This window comes from Oncorhynchus nerka, linkage group LG5 (assembly GCF_034236695.1).
Source record: "Oncorhynchus nerka isolate Pitt River linkage group LG5, Oner_Uvic_2.0, whole genome shotgun sequence".
Taxonomy (NCBI): Eukaryota; Metazoa; Chordata; class Actinopteri; order Salmoniformes; family Salmonidae; genus Oncorhynchus; species Oncorhynchus nerka.
The window spans coordinates 11545130-11563423 of record NC_088400.1 but is presented as its reverse complement, the minus strand read 5'-3'; the positions used below and the strand labels follow the sequence as shown (position 1 = coordinate 11563423).

Sequence of the window (18294 nt, the reverse complement as noted above, 5' to 3'; positions counted from 1 at the left end):
GAGAGGAGAGTTAGTGTAACTACAAACAGACAGAGGAGAGTTAGTGTAACTACAAACAGACAGAGGAGAGTTAGTGTAACTACAAACAGACAGAGGAGAGTTAGTGTAACTACAAACAGACAGAGGGAGGAGAGTTAGTGTAACTACAAACAGAGAGGAGAGTTAGTGTAACTACAAACAGAGAGAGAGAGTTAGTGTAACTACAAACAGAGAGGAGAGTTAGTGTAACTACAAACAGACAGGAGAGAGGAGTTAGTGTAACTACAAACAGACAGAGGAGAGTTAGTGTAACTACAAACAGACAGAGGAGAGTTAGTGTAACTACAAACAGAGAGGAGAGTTAGTGTAACTACAAACAGACAGAGAGTTAGTGTAGAGAGTTAGTGTAACTACAAACAGACAGAGGAGAGAGTGTAACTACAAACATACAGAGGAGAGTTAGTGTAACTACAAACAGACAGAGGAGAGTTAGTGTAACTACAAACAGAGAGAGAGGAGAGTTAGTGTAACTACATACAGACAGGAGAGTTAGTGTAACTACATACAGAGAGGAGAGTTAGTGTAACTACAAACAGAGAGGAGAGTTAGTGTAACTACAAACAGACAGAGAGAGAGAGTTAGTGTAACTACAAACAGACAGAGAGAGTGTAACTACAAACAGAGAGTTAGTGTAACTACAAACAGACAGAGGAGAGTTAGTGTAACTACAAACAGACAGAGGAGAGTTAGTGTAACTACAAACAGACAGAGAGAGAGTTAGTGTAACTACAAACAGACAGAGGAGAGTTAGTGTAACTACAAACAGACAGAGGAGGTTAGTGTAACTACAAACAGAGAGGAGAGTTAGTGTAACTACAAACAGACAGAGAGAGGAGAGTTAGTGTAACTACAAACAGACAGAGAGAGGAGAGTTAGTGTAACTACATACAGAGATAGGAGAGTTAGTGTAACTACAAACAGAGAGGAGAGTTAGTGTAACTACAAACAGACAGAGGAGAGTTAGTGTAACTACAAACAGAGAGGAGAGTTAGTGTAACTACAAACAGACAGAGGAGTTAGTGTAACTACAAACAGAGTGTAACTACAAACAGACAGAGGAGAGTTAGTGTAACTACAAACAGACAGAGGAGAGTTAGTGTAACTACAAACAGACAGAGAGGAGGAGAGTTAGTGTAACTACAAACAGAGATAGAGGAGTTAGTGTAACTACAAACAGAGAGGAGAGTTAGTGTAACTACAAACAGACAGAGAGAGTTAGTGTAACTACAAACAGAGGAGGAGAGTTAGTGTAACTACAAACAGAGAGGAGAGTTAGTGTAACTACAAACAGAGAGGAGGAGTTAGTGTAACTACAAACAGAGAGGAGAGTTAGTGTAACTACAAACAGACAGAGGAGAGGAGAGTTAGTGTAACTACAAACAGACAGAGGAGAGTTAGTGTAACTACAAACAGAGAGGAGAGTTAGTGTAACTACAAACAGACAGAGGAGAGAGTTAGTGTAACTAACTACAAACAGACAGAGAGAGAGTTAGTGTAACTACAAACAGACAGAGAGAACTACAAACAGAGAGGAGAGTTAGTGTAACTACAAACAGACAGAGGAGGAGAGTTAGTGTAACTACAAACAGAGAGGAGAGTTAGTGTAACTACAAACAGACAGAGTTAGTGTAACTACAAACAGACAGAGGAGAGAGTTAGTGTAACTACAAACAGAGAGGAGAGTTAGTTAGTGTAAACTACAAACAGACAGAGGAGAGTTAGTGTAACTACAAACAGACTCCAAACAGAGAGGAGAGTTAGTGTAACTACAAACAGACAGAGGAGAGTTAGTGTAACTACAAACAGACAGAGGAGAGTGTAACTACAAACAGAGAGAGAGTTAGTGTAACTACAAACAGACAGAGGAGGAGTTAGTGTAACTACAAACAGAGAGGAGAGTTAGTGTAACTACAAACAGAGAGGAGAGTTAGTGTAACTACAAACAGAGAGGAGGAGAGTTAGTGTAACTACAAACAGAGATAGTTAGTAACTACAAACAGAGAGGAGAGTTAGTGTAACTACAAACAGACAGAGGAGGAGAGTTAGTGTAACTACAAACAGACAGAGGAGAGTTAGTGTAACTACAAACAGAGAGGAGAGTTAGTGTAACTACAAACAGACAGAAAGAGGAGAGTTAGTGTAACTACAAACAGAGATAGGAGAGTTAGTGTAACTACATACAGAGAGGAGAGTTAGTGTAACTACAAACAGAGAGGAGAGTTAGTGTAACTACATACAGAGATAGGAGAGTTAGTGTAACTACATACAGAGAGGAGAGTTAGTGTAACTACAAACAGAGAGGAGAGTGTAAAACAGAGAGGAGAGTTAGTGTAACTACAAACAGACAGAGGAGAGTTAGTGTAACTACAAACAGACAGAGGAGAGTTAGTGTAACTACAAACAGACAGAGGAGAGTTAGTGTAACTACAAACAGACAGAGGGAGGAGAGTTAGTGTAACTACAAACAGAGAGGAGAGTTAGTGTAACTACAAACAGAGAGAGGAGAGTTAGTGTAACTACAAACAGACAGAGAGAGGAGAGTTAGTGTAACTACAAACAGAGAGGAGAGTTAGTGTAACTACAAACAGAGAGGAGAGTTAGTGTAACTACAAACAGACAGAGAGAGGAGAGTTAGTGTAACTACAAACAGACAGAGGAGAGTTAGTGTAACTACAAACAGACAGAGGGAGGAGAGTTAGTGTAACTACATACAGAGATAGGAGAGTTAGTGTAACTACATACAGAGAGGAGAGTTAGTGTAACTACAAACAGAGAGGAGAGTTAGTGTAACTACAAACAGACAGAGGAGGAGAGTTAGTGTAACTACAAACAGAGATAGGAGAGTTAGTGTAACTACAAACAGAGAGGAGAGTTAGTGTAACTACAAACAGACAGAGGAGAGTTAGTGTAACTACAAACAGACAGAGGAGAGTTAGTGTAACTACAAACAGACAGAGGAGAGTTAGTGTAACTACAAACAGACAGAGGAGAGTTAGTTAGTGTAACTACAAACAGACAGAGGGAGGAGAGTTAGTGTAACTACAAACAGACAGAGGAGAGTTAGTGTAACTACAAACAGACTACAAACAGAGAGGAGAGTTAGTGTAACTACAAACAGACTACAAACAGACAGAGAGAGGAGAGTTAGTGTAACTACAAACAGAGAGAGAGTTAGTGAAGTTAGTGTAACTACAAACAGAGAGGAGAGTTAGTGTAACTACAAACAGACAGAGGAGAGTTAGTGTAACTACAAACAGACAGAGAGAGAGAGTTAGTGTAACTACAAACAGAGAGGAGAGTTAGTGTAACTACAAACAGAGAGGAGAGTTAGTGTAACTACAAACAGACAGAGGAGAGTTAGTGTAACTACAAACAGACAGAGGAGAGTTAGTGTAACTACAAACAGAGAGGAGAGTTAGTGTAACTACAAACAGACAGAGGAGAGTTAGTGTAACTACAAACAGACAGAGAGAGGAGAGTTAGTGTAACTACAAACAGAGAGGAGAGTTAGTGTAACTACAAACAGAGAGGAGAGTTAGTGTAACTACAAACAGAGAGGAGAGTTAGTGTAACTACAAACAGACAGAGGAGAGTTAGTGTAGCTACAAACAGAGAGGAGAGTTAAACTACAAACAGACAGAGGAGAGTTAGTGTAACTACAAACAGACAGAGGAGAGTTAGTGTAACTACAAACAGACAGAGGAGAGTTAGTGTAACTACAAACAGACAGAGGGAGGAGAGTTAGTGTAACTACATACAGAGATAGGAGAGTTAGTGTAACTACATACAGAGAGGAGAGTTAGTGTAACTACAAACAGAGAGGAGAGTTAGTGTAACTACAAACAGACAGAGAGAGAGAGTTAGTGTAACTACATACAAACAGAGAGTTAGTGTAACTACAAACAGAGAGGAGAGTTAGTAACTACAAACAGACAGAGGAGTTAGTGTAACTACAAACAGAGAGGAGAGTTAGTGTAACTACAAACAGACAGAGGAGAGTTAGTGTAACTACAAACAGACAGAGGAGAGTTAGTGTAACTACAAACAGACAGAGAGTTAGTGTAACTACAAACAGACAGAGGAGGAGAGTTAGTTAACTACAAACAGACAGTGTAACTACAAACAGAGAGGAGAGTTAGTGTAACTACAGAACAGAGTTAGTGTAACTACAAACAGACAGAGAGGAGTTAGTGTAACTACAAACAGAGAGAGAGTTAGTGTAGAGAGAGTTAGTGTAACTACAAACAGACAGAGAGGAGAGTTAGTGTAACTACAAACAGACAGAGAGTTAGTGTAACTACAAACAGAGAGGAGAGTTAGTGTAACTACAAACAGACAGAGAGAGGAGAGTTAGTGTAACTACAAACAGACAGAGGAGAGTTAGTGTAACTACAAACAGACAGAGGAGAGTTAGTGTAACTACAAACAGAGAGGAGAGTTAGTGTAACTACAAACAGACAGAGGAGGAGAGTTAGTGTAACTACATACAGAGATAGGAGAGTTAGTGTAACTACATACAGAGAGGAGAGTTAGTGTAACTACAAACAGAGAGGAGAGTTAGTGTAACTACAAACAACAGAGAGAGAGTTAGTGTAACTACAGAGAGGAGAGTTAGTGTAACTACAAACAGACAGAGGAGAGTTAGTGTAACTACAAACAGACAGAGGAGAGTTAGTGTAACTACAAACAGACAGAGGAGGAGAGTTAGTGTAACTACAAACAGACAGAGGAGAGTTAGTGTAACTACAAACAGACAGAGAGTTAGTGTAGAGAGGAGAGTTAGTGTAACTACAAACAGACAGAGGAGAGTTAGTGTAACTACAAACAGACAGAGAGAGGAGAGTTAGTGTAACTACAAACAGAGAGGAGAGTTAGTGTAACTACAAACAGACAGAGAGAGGAGAGTTAGTGTAACTACAAACAGAGATAGGAGAGTTAGTGTAACTACAAACAGAGAGGAGAGTTAGTGTAACTAGACAGAGGAGAGTTAGTGTAACTACAAACAGAGGAGAGTTAGTGTAACTACAAACAGACAGAGGAGAGTTAGTGTAACTACAAACAGACAGAGGAGAGTTAGTGTAACTACAAACAGACAGAGGAGAGTTAGTGTAACTACAAACAGACAGAGGAGAGTTAGTGTAACTACAAACAGACAGAGGAGGAGTTAGTGTAACTACAAACAGAGAGAGAGAGAGTTAGTGTAACTACAAACAGAGATAGGAGAGTTAGTGTAACTACAAACAGAGAGGAGAGTTAGTGTAACTACAAACAGACAGAGGAGAGTTAGTGTAACTACAAACAGAGAGGAGAGTTAGTGTAACTACAAACAGAGAGGAGAGTTAGTGTAACTACAAACAGACAGAGGAGAGTTAGTGTAACTACAAACAGACAGAGGAGAGTTAGTGTAACTACAAACAGACAGAGGAGAGTTAGTGTAACTACAAACAGACAGAGGAGAGTTAGTGTAACTACAAACAAACAGAGAGAGGAGAGTTAGTGTAACTACAAACAGAGAGGAGAGTTAGTGTAACTACAAACAGAGAGGAGAGTTAGTGTAACTACAAACAGAGAGAGGAGAGTTAGTGTAACTACAAACAGACAGAGAGAGGAGAGTTAGTGTAACAAACAGAGAGAGGAGAGTACAAACAAACAGAGAGGGAGAGTTAGTGTAACTACAAACAGACAGAGGGAGAGTTAGTGTAACTACAAACAGAGAGGAGAGTTAGTGTAACTACAAACAGACAGAGAGAGGAGAGTTAGTGTAACTACAAACAGACAGAGAGAGGAGAGTTAGTGTAACTACAAACAGAGAGGAGAGTTAGTGTAACTACATACAGAGATAGGAGAGTTAGTGTAACTACATACAGAGAGGAGAGTTAGTGTAACTACAAACAGAGAGGAGAGTTAGTGTAGCTCCAAACAGAGAGGAGAGTTAGTGTAACTACAAACAGACAGAGGAGAGTTAGTGTAACTACAAACATACAGAGGAGAGTTAGTGTAACTACAAACAGACAGAGGAGAGTTAGTGTAACTACAAACAGACAGAGGGAGGAGAGTTAAAACTACAGACAGAGATAGGAGAGTTAGTGTAACTACATACAGAGAGGAGAGTTAGTGTAACTACAAACAGAGAGGAGAGTTAGTGTAACTACAAACAGACAGAGAGAGGAGAGTTAGTGTAACTACATACAGAGATAGGAGAGTTAGTGTAACTACAAACAGAGAGGAGAGTTAGTGTAACTACAAACAGAGAGGAGAGTTAGTGTAACTACAAACAGAGAGAGGAGAGTTAGTGTAACTACAAACAGACAGAGGAGAGTTAGTGTAACTACAAACAGACAGAGGGAGAGTTAGTGTAACTACAAACAGAGAGGAGAGTTAGTGTAACTACAAACAGACAGAGAGAACTACAAACAGAGAGAGGAGAGTTAGTGTAACTACAAACAGAGATAGGAGTGTAACTACAAACAGAGAGAGTTAGTGTAACTACAAACAGTAAAAACAAACAGAGAGAGAGAGTTAGTGTAACTACATACAGAGATAGGAGAGTTAGTGTAACTACAAACAGAGAGGAGAGTTAGTGTAACTACAAACAGACAGAGAGAGTTAGTGTAACTACAAACAGAGAGAGGAGAGTTAGTGTAACTACAAACAGACAGAGGAGAGTTAGTGTAACTACAAACAGACAGAGGAGAGTTAGTGTAACTACAAACAGACAGAGGAGAGTTAGTGTAACTACAAACAGACAGAGGGAGGAGAGTTAGTGTAACTACATACAGAGATAGGAGAGTTAGTGTAACTACATACAGAGAGGAGAGTTAGTGTAACTACAAACAGAGAGGAGAGTTAGTGTAACTACAAACAGACAGAGAGAGGAGAGTTAGTGTAACTACATACAGAGATAGGAGAGTTAGTGTAACTACAAACAGAGAGGAGAGTTAGTGTAACTACAAACAGACAGAGGAGAGTTAGTGTAACTACAAACAGACAGAGGAGAGTTAGTGTAACTACAAACAGACAGAGGAGAGTTAGTGTAACTACAAACAGACAGAGGAGAGTTAGTGTAACTACAAACAGAGAGGAGAGTTAGTGTAACTACAAACAGACAGAGGGAGGAGAGTTAGTGTAACTACAAACAGAGAGGAGAGTTAGTGTAACTACAAACAGAGAGGAGAGTTAGTGTAACTACAAACAGAGAGAGAGTTAGTGTAACTACAAACAGAGAGTTAGTGTAACTACAAACAGACAGAGGAGGAGAGTTAGTGTAACTACAAACAGAGAGGAGAGTTAGTGTAACTACAAACAGACAGAGAGGAGGAGAGTTAGTGTAACTACAAACAGAGATAGGAGAGTTAGTGTAACTACAAACAGAGAGGAGAGTTAGTGTAACTACAAACAGACAGAGAGAGGAGAGTTAGTGTAACTACAAACAGAGAGGAGAGTTAGTGTAACTACAAACAGAGAGGAGAGTTAGTGTAACTACAAACAGACAGAGGAGAGTTAGTGTAACTACAAACAGAGAGGAGAGTTAGTGTAACTACAAACAGACAGAGGAGAGTTAGTGTAACTACAAACAGACAGAGGAGAGTTAGTGTAACTACAAACAGACAGAGGAGAGTTAGTGTAACTACAAACAGACAGAGGAGGAGAGTTAGTGTAACTACAAACAGAGAGGAGAGTTAGTGTAACTACAAACAGAGTTAGTGTAACTACAAACAGACAGAGAGAGAGAGTTAGTGTAACTACATACAGAGATAGGAGAGTTAGTGTAACTACAAACAGAGAGGAGAGTTAGTGTAACTACAAACAGACAGAGGAGAGTTAGTGTAACTACAAACAGACAGAGGAGAGTTAGTGTAACTACAAACAGACAGAGGAGAGTTAGTGTAACTACAAACAGACAGAGGAGAGTTAGTGTAACTACAAACAGAGAGGAGAGTTAGTGTAACTACAAACAGACAGAGGAGAGTTAGTGTAACTACAAACAGACAGAGGAGAGTTAGTGTAACTACAAACAGAGAGGAGAGTTAGTGTAACTACAAACAGACAGAGAGAGGAGAGTTAGTGTAACTACAAACAGAGAGGAGAGTTAGTGTAACTACAAACAGACAGAGAGAGGAGAGTTAGTGTAACTACATACAGAGATAGGAGAGTTAGTGTAACTACAAACAGAGAGGAGAGTTAGTGTAACTACAAACAGACAGAGAGAGGAGAGTTAGTGTAACTACAAACAGACAGAGAGAGGAGAGTTAGTGTAACTACAAACAGAGAGGAGAGTTAGTGTAACTACATACAGAGATAGGAGAGTTAGTGTAACTACATACAGAGAGGAGAGTTAGTGTAACTACAAACAGAGAGGAGAGTTAGTGTAGCTACAAACAGAGAGGAGAGTTAGTGTAACTACAAACAGACAGAGGAGAGTTAGTGTAACTACAAACAGAGAGGAGAGTTAGTGTAACTACAAACAGACAGAGGAGAGTTAGTGTAACTACAAACAGACAGAGAGAGGAGAGTTAGTGTAACTACATACAGAGATAGGAGAGTTAGTGTAACTACAAACAGAGAGGAGAGTTAGTGTAACTACAAACAGACAGAGAGAGGAGAGTTAGTGTAACTACAAACAGACAGAGGAGAGTTAGTGTAACTACAAACAGACAGAGGAGAGTTAGTGTAACTACAAACAGACAGAGGAGGAGAGTTAGTGTAACTACAAACAGAGAGGAGAGTTAGTGTAACTACAAACAGAGAGGAGGAGAGTTAGTGTAACTACAAACAGAGAGGAGAGTTAGTGTAACTACAAACAGACAGAGGAGAGTTAGTGTAACTACAAAGAGAGAGAGAGTGTAACTACAAACAGAGAGGAGAGTTAGTGTAACTACAAACAGACAGAGAGAGGAGAGTTAGTGTAACTACATACAGAGATAGGAGAGTTAGTGTAACTACAAACAGAGAGGAGAGTTAGTGTAACTACAAACAGACAGAGGAGAGTTAGTGTAACTACAAACAGAGAGGAGAGTTAGTGTAACTACATACAGAGATAGGAGAGTTAGTGTAACTACATACAGAGAGGAGAGTTAGTGTAACTACATACAGAGATAGGAGAGTTAGTGTAACTACAAACAGAGAGGAGAGTTAGTGTAACTACAAACAGAGAGGAGAGTTAGTGTAACTACAAACAGACAGAGGAGAGTTAGTGTAACTACAAACAGACAGAGGAGAGTTAGTGTAACTACAAACAGAGAGGAGAGTTAGTGTAACTACATACAGAGATAGGAGAGTTAGTGTAACTACAAACAGAGAGGAGAGTTAGTGTAGCTACAAACAGAGAGGAGAGTTAGTGTAACTACAAACGGAAAGAGGGAGGAGAGTTAGTGTAACTACAAACAGACAGAGGAGAGTTAGTGTAACTACAAACAGAGAGGAGAGTTAGTGTAACTACAAACAGACAGAGGAGAGTTAGTGTAACTACAAACAGAGAGGAGAGTTAGTGTAGCTACAAACAGAGAGGAGAGTTAGTGTAACTACAAACAGACAGAGGAGAGTTAGTGTAACTACAAACAAACAGACAGAGGGAGAGTTAGTGTAACTACAAACAGAGATAGGAGAGTTAGTGTAACTACATACAGAGAGGAGAGTTAGTGTAACTACAAACAGAGAGGAGAGTTAGTGTAACTACAAACAGACAGAGAGGAGAGTTAGTGTAACTACAAACAGACAGGAGGAGTTAGTGTAACTACAAACAGAGAGGAGAGTTAGTGTAACTACAAACAGACAGAGAGAGGAGAGTTAGTGTAACTACAAACAGAGATAGGAGAGTTAGTGTAACTACAAACAGAGAGGAGAGTTAGTGTAACTACAAACAGACAGAGAGAGGAGAGTTAGTGTAACTACAAACAGAGAGGAGAGTTAGTGTAACTACATACAGAGATAGGAGAGTTAGTGTAACTACAAACAGAGAGGAGAGTTAGTGTAACTACAAACAGACAGAGAGAGTGTAACTACAAACAGACAGAGGAGAGTTAGTGTAACTACAAACAGACAGAGGAGAGTTAGTGTAACTACAAACAGAGAGGAGAGTTAGTGTAACTACAAACAGACAGAGGAGAGTTAGTGTAACTACAAACAGAGAGGAGAGTTAGTGTAACTACAAACAGACAGAGGAGAGTTAGTGTAACTACAAACAGACAGAGGAGAGTTAGTGTAACTACATACAGAGAGGAGAGTTAGTGTAACTACAAACAGACAGAGGAGAGTTAGTGTAACTACAAACAGAGAGGAGAGTTAGTGTAACTACAAACAGACAGAGAGAGGAGAGTTGGTGTAACTACATACATAGATAGGAGAGTTAGTGTAACTACAAACAGACAGAGAGAGGAGAGTTAGTGTAACTACAAACAGACAGAGAGAGGAGAGTTAGTGTAACTACAAACAGAGAGGAGAGTTAGTGTAACTACAAACAGAGAGGAGAGTTAGTGTAACTACAAACAGAGAGGAGAGTTAGTGTAACTACAAACAGAGAGGAGAGTTAGTGTAACTACAAACAGAGAGAGGAGAGTTAGTGTAACTACAAACAGAGAGGAGAGTTAGTGTAACTACATACAGAGATAGGAGAGTTAGTGTAACTACAAACAGAGAGGAGAGTTAGTGTAACTACATACAGAGATAGGAGAGTTAGTGTAACTACAAACAGAGAGGAGAGTTAGTGTAGCTACAAACAGACAGAGGAGAGTTAGTGTAACTACATACAGAGATAGGAGAGTTAGTGTAACTACAAACAGAGAGGAGAGTTAGTGTAACTACAAACAGACAGAGGGAGGAGAGTTAGTGTAACTACAAACAGACAGAGGGAGGAGAGTTAGTGTAACTACAAACAGACAGAGGGAGGAGAGTTAGTGTAACTACAAACAGACAGAGGGAGGAGAGTTAGTGTAACTACAAACAGACAGAGGAGAGTTAGTGTAACTACAAACAGACAGAGGAGAGTTAGTGTAACTACAAACAGAGAGGAGAGTTAGTGTAACTACAAACAGAGAGGAGAGTTAGTGTAACTACAAACAGAGAGGAGAGTTAGTGTAACTACAAACAGAGAGGAGAGTTAGTGTAACACACACACACACACACACACACACACACACACATTGATGGTAAACTGGCACCTGGTCTGGTAACTCACCATTTGAGTAGTAGAGAGGACAGCACCACAGAGACAGAGGAGAGGGCCATGGCAGCAGAACCCATCCACGGCTGGAGAACCAGACCAACAGGCATGAACACCCCAGCAGCGATAGGGATCCCCACCAGGTTATAGACCAGAGCAAACACAAAGTTGATCCTAATTCTCTTGACGGTCTTCTTGGACAGGTCAATACTCCCCACCACATCCAGCAGGTCATTCTGTGGAGAGAGTGATTGGGGTAGAGAGACAGGGGAAAAGAGAGAGAGAGTGTGATGGGGGAGAAAGAGAGATGGGGAGAGAGAGGGAGAGAGAGAAAGAGAGATGGGGAGGGAGAGGTAGAGAGAGTGATTGGGGTAGAGAGACAGGGGAAAAGAGAGAGAGAGAGTGTGTGATGGGGAGAAGAGAGAGAGGGAGAGAGAGAAAGAGTGAGAGCGAGAAAGAGAGAGATATAGATGGGGAGATGAAAACTTAGTATGTGATAGTGAGCTTTACCATTTCTATATTACTATAACATCTTGCAATTCATAAAAACTCATTTTGGAGGCAGACAGAGGACAGTGAGGCAGACAGACGACAGTGAGGCAGACAGACGACAGTGAGGCAGACAGAAGACAGTGAGGCAGACAGAAGACAGTGAGGCAGACAGATGACAGTGAGGCAGACAGAGGACAGGGAGGCAGACAGAACAGGGAGGCAGACAGAGGACAGGGAGGTAGACAGAGGACAGGGAGGCAGACAGAGGACAGAGAGGCAGACAGAGGACAGGGAGGCAGACAAAAGACAGGTAGGCAGACAGAGATCAGGGATGCAGACAGAGGACAGGGAGGCAGACAGAGGACAGGGAGGCAGACAGAGGACAGGGAGGCAGACAGACGACAGGGAGGCAGACAGACGACAGGGAGGCAGACAGACATTAACATGTAGAGATTAGCGGACATAAACTCAGCAAAAAAAGAAACGTCCCTTTTTCAGAGCCCTGTCTTTCAAAGAAAATGTGTAAAAATTCAAATAACTTCACAGACCTTCATTGTAAAGGGTTTAAACATTGTTTCCCATGCTTGTTCAATGAACCATAAACAATTAATGAACATGCACCTGTGGAACGGTCGTTAAGACACTAACAGCTTACAGACGGTAGGCAATTAAGGTCACAGTTATGAAAACTTAAGAGACCTTTCTACTGGCTCTGAAAAACACCAAAAGAAAGATGCCCAGGGTCCCTGCTCATTTGCGTGAACGTGCCTTAGGCATGCTGCTAGGAGGCATGAGGACTGCAGATGTGGCCAGGGCAATAAATTGCAATGTCCAAACTGTGAGACGCCTAAGACAGTGCTACAGGAAGACAGGACGGACAGCTGATCGTCCTCGCAGTGGCAGACCACGTGTAACAACACCTGCACAGGATTGGTACATCCGAACATCACACCTGCGGGACAGGTACATCACACCTGCGGGACAGGTACATCCGAACATCACACCTGCGGGACAGGTACATCCGAACATCACACCTGCGGGACAGGTACATCCGAACATCACACCTGCGGGACAGGTACATCCGAACATCACACCTGCGGGACAGGTACATCCGAACATCACACCTGCGGGACAGGTACATCCGAACATCACACCTGCGGGACAGGTACAGGATGGCAACAACAACTGCCCGAGTTACACCAGGAACGCAAAATCCCTCCATCAGTGCTCAGACTGTCCACAATAGGCTGAGAGAGGCTGGGCTGAGGGCTTGTAGGCCTGTTGTAAGGCAGGTCCTCACCAGACATCACCGGCTACAACATCGCCTATGGGCACAAACCCACCATCGCTGGACCAGACAGGACTGGCAAAAGTGCTCTTCACTGACGAGTTGCGGTTTTGTCTCACCAGGGGTGATGGTCGGATTCGCATTTATCGTTGAAGGAATGAGCGTTACACCGAGGCCTGTACTCTGGAGCGGTATCGATTTGGAGGTGGAGGGTCCGTCATTGTCTGGGGCGGGGTGTCACAGCATCATCAGACTGAGTTTGCAGGCAATCTCAAAGCTGTGCGTTACAGGGAAGAAATCCTCCTCCCTCATGTGGTACCCTTCCTGCAGGCTCATCCTGACATGACCCTGCAACATGACAATGCCACCAGCTATACTGCTCGTTCTGTGCATGACTTCCTGCAAGACAGGAATGTCAGTGTTCTGCCATGGCCAGTGAAGAGCCCATTGAGCATGTCTGGGACCTGTTGGATCGGAGGGTGAGGGCTAGGGCCATTCCCCGCAGAAATGTCCAGGAACATGCAGGTGCCTTGGTGGGAAAGTGGGGTAACATCTCACAGCAAGAACTGGAAAATCTGGTGCAGTCCACGAGGAGGAGATGCACTGCTGTACTTAATGCAGCTGGTGGCCAGACCAGATACGGACGGTTACTTTTAATTCTGACCCCCCCTTTGTTCAGAGACACATTATTCCATTTCTGTTAGTCACACGTCTGTGGAACTTGTTCAGTTTATGTCTCAGTTGTTGAATGTTAAGTTTTCTGAAAAGAAACACAGTTGACAGTGAGAGGACGTTTCTTTTTTTGATGAGTTTATTAATATGTAGAGATTACTCAGACTTTTAACATGTAGAGATTACTCAGACATATTAACATGTAGAGATTACTCAGACATATTAACATGTAGAGATTACTCAGACATATTAACATGTAGAGATTACTCAGACATATTTTACTCAGACATATTAACATGTAGAGATTACTCAGACATATTAACATGTAGAGATTACTCAGACATATTAACATGTAGAGATTACTCAGACATATTAACATGTAGAGATTACTCAGACATATTAACATGTAGAGATTACTCAAACATATTTTACTCAGACATATTAACATGTAGAGATTACTCAAACATATTAATATGTAGAGATTACTCAGACTTTTAACATGTAGAGATTACTCAGACATATTAACATGTAGAGATTACTCAGACATATTAACATGTAGAGATTACTCAAACATATTAATATGTAGAGATTACTCAGACATATTTTACTCAGACATATTAACATGTAGAGATTACTCAGACATATTAACATGTAGAGATTACTCAGACATATTAACATGTAGAGATTACTCAGACATATTAACATGTAGAGATTACTCAGACATATTAACATGTAGAGATTACTCAGACATATTAACATGTAGAGATTACTCAGACATATTACCATGTAGAGATTACTCAGACATATTAACATGTAGAGATTACTCAGACATATTTTACTCAGACATATTAACATGTAGAGATTACTCAGACATATTACCATGTAGAGATTACTCAGACATATTAACATGTAGAGATTACTCAGACATATTTTACTCAGACATATTAACATGTAGAGATTACTCAGACATATTTTACTCAGACATATTAACATGTAGAGATTACTGAGACATATTAACATGTAGAGATTACTCAGACATATTTTACTCAGACATATTAACATGTAGAGATTACTCAGACATATTAACATGTAGAGATTACTCAGACATATTAACATGTAGACTATTTGACATACCACGGTTTCCGTTAGGAAATGTACCTGATTAGGGCGTCCACCCAAGGTGTTCAGAATAATTAACCTGATTAGGGCGTCCACCCACAGTGTTCAGAATAATTAACCTGATTAGGGCATCCACCCACGGTGTTCAGAATAATTTACCTGATTAGGGCGTCCACCCACGGTGTTCAGAATAATTAACCTGATTAGGGCGTCCACCCACGGTGTTCAGAATAATTAACCTGATTAGGGCGTCCACCCACAGTGTTCAGAATAATTAACCTGATTAGGACGTCCACCCACAGTGTTCAGAATAATTAACCTGATTAGGGCGTCCACCCACAGTGTTCCGAATAATTAACCTGATTAGGGCGGCCACCCACAGTGTTCAGAATAATTAACCTGATTAGGGCGTCCACCCCACGGTGCTCAGAATGACAGAAATCACATTTACATTATGGTAATTCATTTTAACAGAACAATTTGAGGATTGTATTTGAGGATCCAACAGGATGCGTCCTTCTTACTGAATTCTGACAGGATGCGTCCTTCTTACTGAATTCTGACAGGATGCGTCCTTCTTACTGAATTCTGACAGGATGCGTCCTTCTTATTGAATTCTGACAGGATGCGTTCCTTCTTACTGAATTCTGACAGGATGCGTCCTTCTTACTGAATTCTGACAGGATGCGTTCCTTCTTACTGAATTCTGACAGGATGCGTCCTTCTTACTGAATTCTGACAGGATGCGTCCTTCTTACTGAATTCTAACAGGATGCATCCTTCTTACTGAATTCTGACAGGATGCGTTCCTTCTTACTGAATTCTGACAGGATGCGTTGCTTCTTACTGAATTCTGACAGGATGCGTTCCTTCTTACTGAATTCTGATGTGCACTTTAAAGATGTTAGAACAACTGTCCTCATCCTTCAAGACGAGTAACAAACAGCTAAATCACTACCTGTCAATCTACTATCCCCCATAGTAGAAAAGTGGAAATGTTCTGTTGGTCACCTTGTCGTTCTGTGCTAGAAAGAAATATCCTATTCCAAACAGACTCTGGGACAGTTGGGGGAAGATAGATCCCAAATTCATACAACCAGTAGGTAGGCCTTAGGATACATTTGAAAAAGAAAACGTTAAAAAACAACGAGTCTGATGCAACAGATCAGAACGTTTATGTTATTAAAATGTTAATCAACTGTTATTTCTTCACATTATAAGCACAGCAATGCAGTAGGCTACACGCGAATGTGCATTCCATTATGCAATTAGCAGAAAAACACTGTTGTCAAAAAAGACACTCTACACGTGAGTGGTTTCATGTGACTAAGAAACCTAGAAAGAAGGGAGATCAAAGGATGCAACAACTAGCATGGGTTGCTAATATGACTAGGATTGTGCCTTTGGCTACTGGACATTGAAAGAAAGTTGATTTGAAAACCAATAGAACACGAGAGAAAAATGCTACTGGCTTCAATGGCATATGGAAATCTTTATAAAATAATTGCCTCCATGACATATATGGTAGGATTTTGGCTACTTTGAACCAAGGTAAGACATACCGCATAATAAGAAGTAAAACATTCAGGTTTCAAACAATTAAGTATTTTTCAAAATGTATACTGCCGCCTGCCTACCGTTGTCTATACACTTTAATGGCAAGCGAGCTTCATTTACCAGGTGAGAAATAAAGAGGTTTTAACACACATTTGCATTTAGAATTGTTGTGCACTTAATAAAAAGCATGTTTCACTCCAGCATCAACGAACGGGCTGTTTGAGAAGTAGTAGCAGCAGCTCTCACTCTGACAGATTTCCGCTTATCATGCTGTGATGAATATGATATACAACAACTAACGAAGCTCCAATTGAATTCCACTAAATTATGCAAATGAACCAAAAGACCAATAAGCATGCCAGGTCAAATGTATTTCCATCAATGGCTAAAAAGCATCATTTTGAAATGGGATTTTTTTTTCTCTCGTCCCGGGCAATTAATATTTTATTCATCAGCTATTCATTTTTTATTTCATGTTTTGGGCCAAAAGCCAGCTATTACCAGATAACGGAAACCCTGAGACAGACAGACATATTAACATGTAGAGATGATCAGACAGACAGGTAAACATCCATCCATAAACCCAGTCTTGCCATCTTCTCCTCACCCTGATAAGCACCACGTCAGCTGCCTCTATGGCCACGTCAGAGCCAGTTCCTATGGCGATGCCAACGTCTGCCATGGCCAGAGCGGGCGAGTCGTTGACCCCGTCACCCACCATGGCCACCCTCTTCCCTGCCTGCTGCAGCTGCTCTACCATGGCCACCTTGTGGGACGGCAGCACCTCCGCAAACACCTTCCTGATGCCCACCTGGAGGGGACAGAGAGACAGCTAAATGACAGTTCACAACCTACAATAAAACTACATTTACACCTTCCTGATACCCACCTGGAGGAGACATAGAGACAGCTAAATGACAGTTCATAACCTACAATAAAACTACATTTACACCTTCCTGATGCCCACCTGGAGGAGACAGAGAGACAGCTAAATGACAGTTCACAACCTACAATTAAACTACATTTGGGTTCTTTAGCAGATGCCCTTATCCAGAGTGACTTACAAAACAACATTCCTTTTCATCTGTAATGAATGTTCTGGTTTAGTGCATACATTCATAAAAATCCCAAGCCAAGCCAGTCCTGTCCCCTACCTGAGCAGCGATGGCCTGTGCTGTCTTGCTGTTGTCTCCAGTCATCAGAATCACCTCCAGACCCATGGCCTGCAGGGTGTGAACCGCTAAACCTGCCTCTGGCTTCACTGTGTCTGCTATGGCTATCAGGGCACATAGCAGACCTACACAGAGAGAGAGGGAGAGAGGGAGAGGGAGCGAGAAACAGGGAGAGAGAAACAGGGAGAGAGAGAAAAAGAGAGAGCGAGGAAGAGCAACAGGAAGAGAGAGACAGGAAGAGAGAGAGACAGGAAGAGAGAGAGACAAGGAAGAGAGAGAGAGACAAGGAAGAGAGAGAGAGACAAGGAAGAGAGAGAGAGACAAGGAAGAGAGAGAGAGACAGGGAGAGAGAGACAACGGGAGATGGAGAGGGAGGTAGGTGAGAGAGAGAGGGTGGTTATAGACAGATAGACAATGGTTATAGACAAAGGGTGGTTATAGATTCAGCAACACAATGGATTAAATGGTTGGCAACTCCTAAGGCTACGTTCCCATATCCATACCATAATCTAAAATGAAGCAATACACTACCGTTCAAAAGTTTGTGGTCAGTTAGAAATGTCCTTGTTTTTGAAAGAAGCACATTTTTTGTCCATTAAAATAACATCAAATTGATTATAAATACAGTGTAGACATTGTTAATGTTGTAAATGACTAATGTAGCTGGAAACCGCAGATTTTTTATGGAATATCTACATAGGTGTAGATATCTAACCGGAATAGAAAGAGGAGTGGGAGGCCCCGGTGCACAACTGAGCAAGAGGACAAGTACATTAGAGCGTCTGGTTTGAGAAACA

At 41.3% G+C, this 18294-nt stretch overlaps 1 protein-coding gene across 1 annotated transcript in view; it reads right to left on the bottom strand.

The window, feature by feature from the left end:
* LOC115122968 (copper-transporting ATPase 1-like) overlaps nt 1-18294 on the bottom strand; it is a 76341-nt gene that overhangs the window by 31925 nt on the left and 26122 nt on the right. Inside the window, exons 18-20 of the mRNA XM_065018366.1 lie at nt 17480-17622; nt 16933-17136; nt 11213-11433 (exon numbers count right to left, since the gene is read on the bottom strand). Of these exons, the coding sequence (XP_064874438.1) occupies nt 11213-11433; nt 16933-17136; nt 17480-17622 (568 nt within the window). The remainder of the gene's footprint in view (nt 1-11212; nt 11434-16932; nt 17137-17479; nt 17623-18294) is intronic.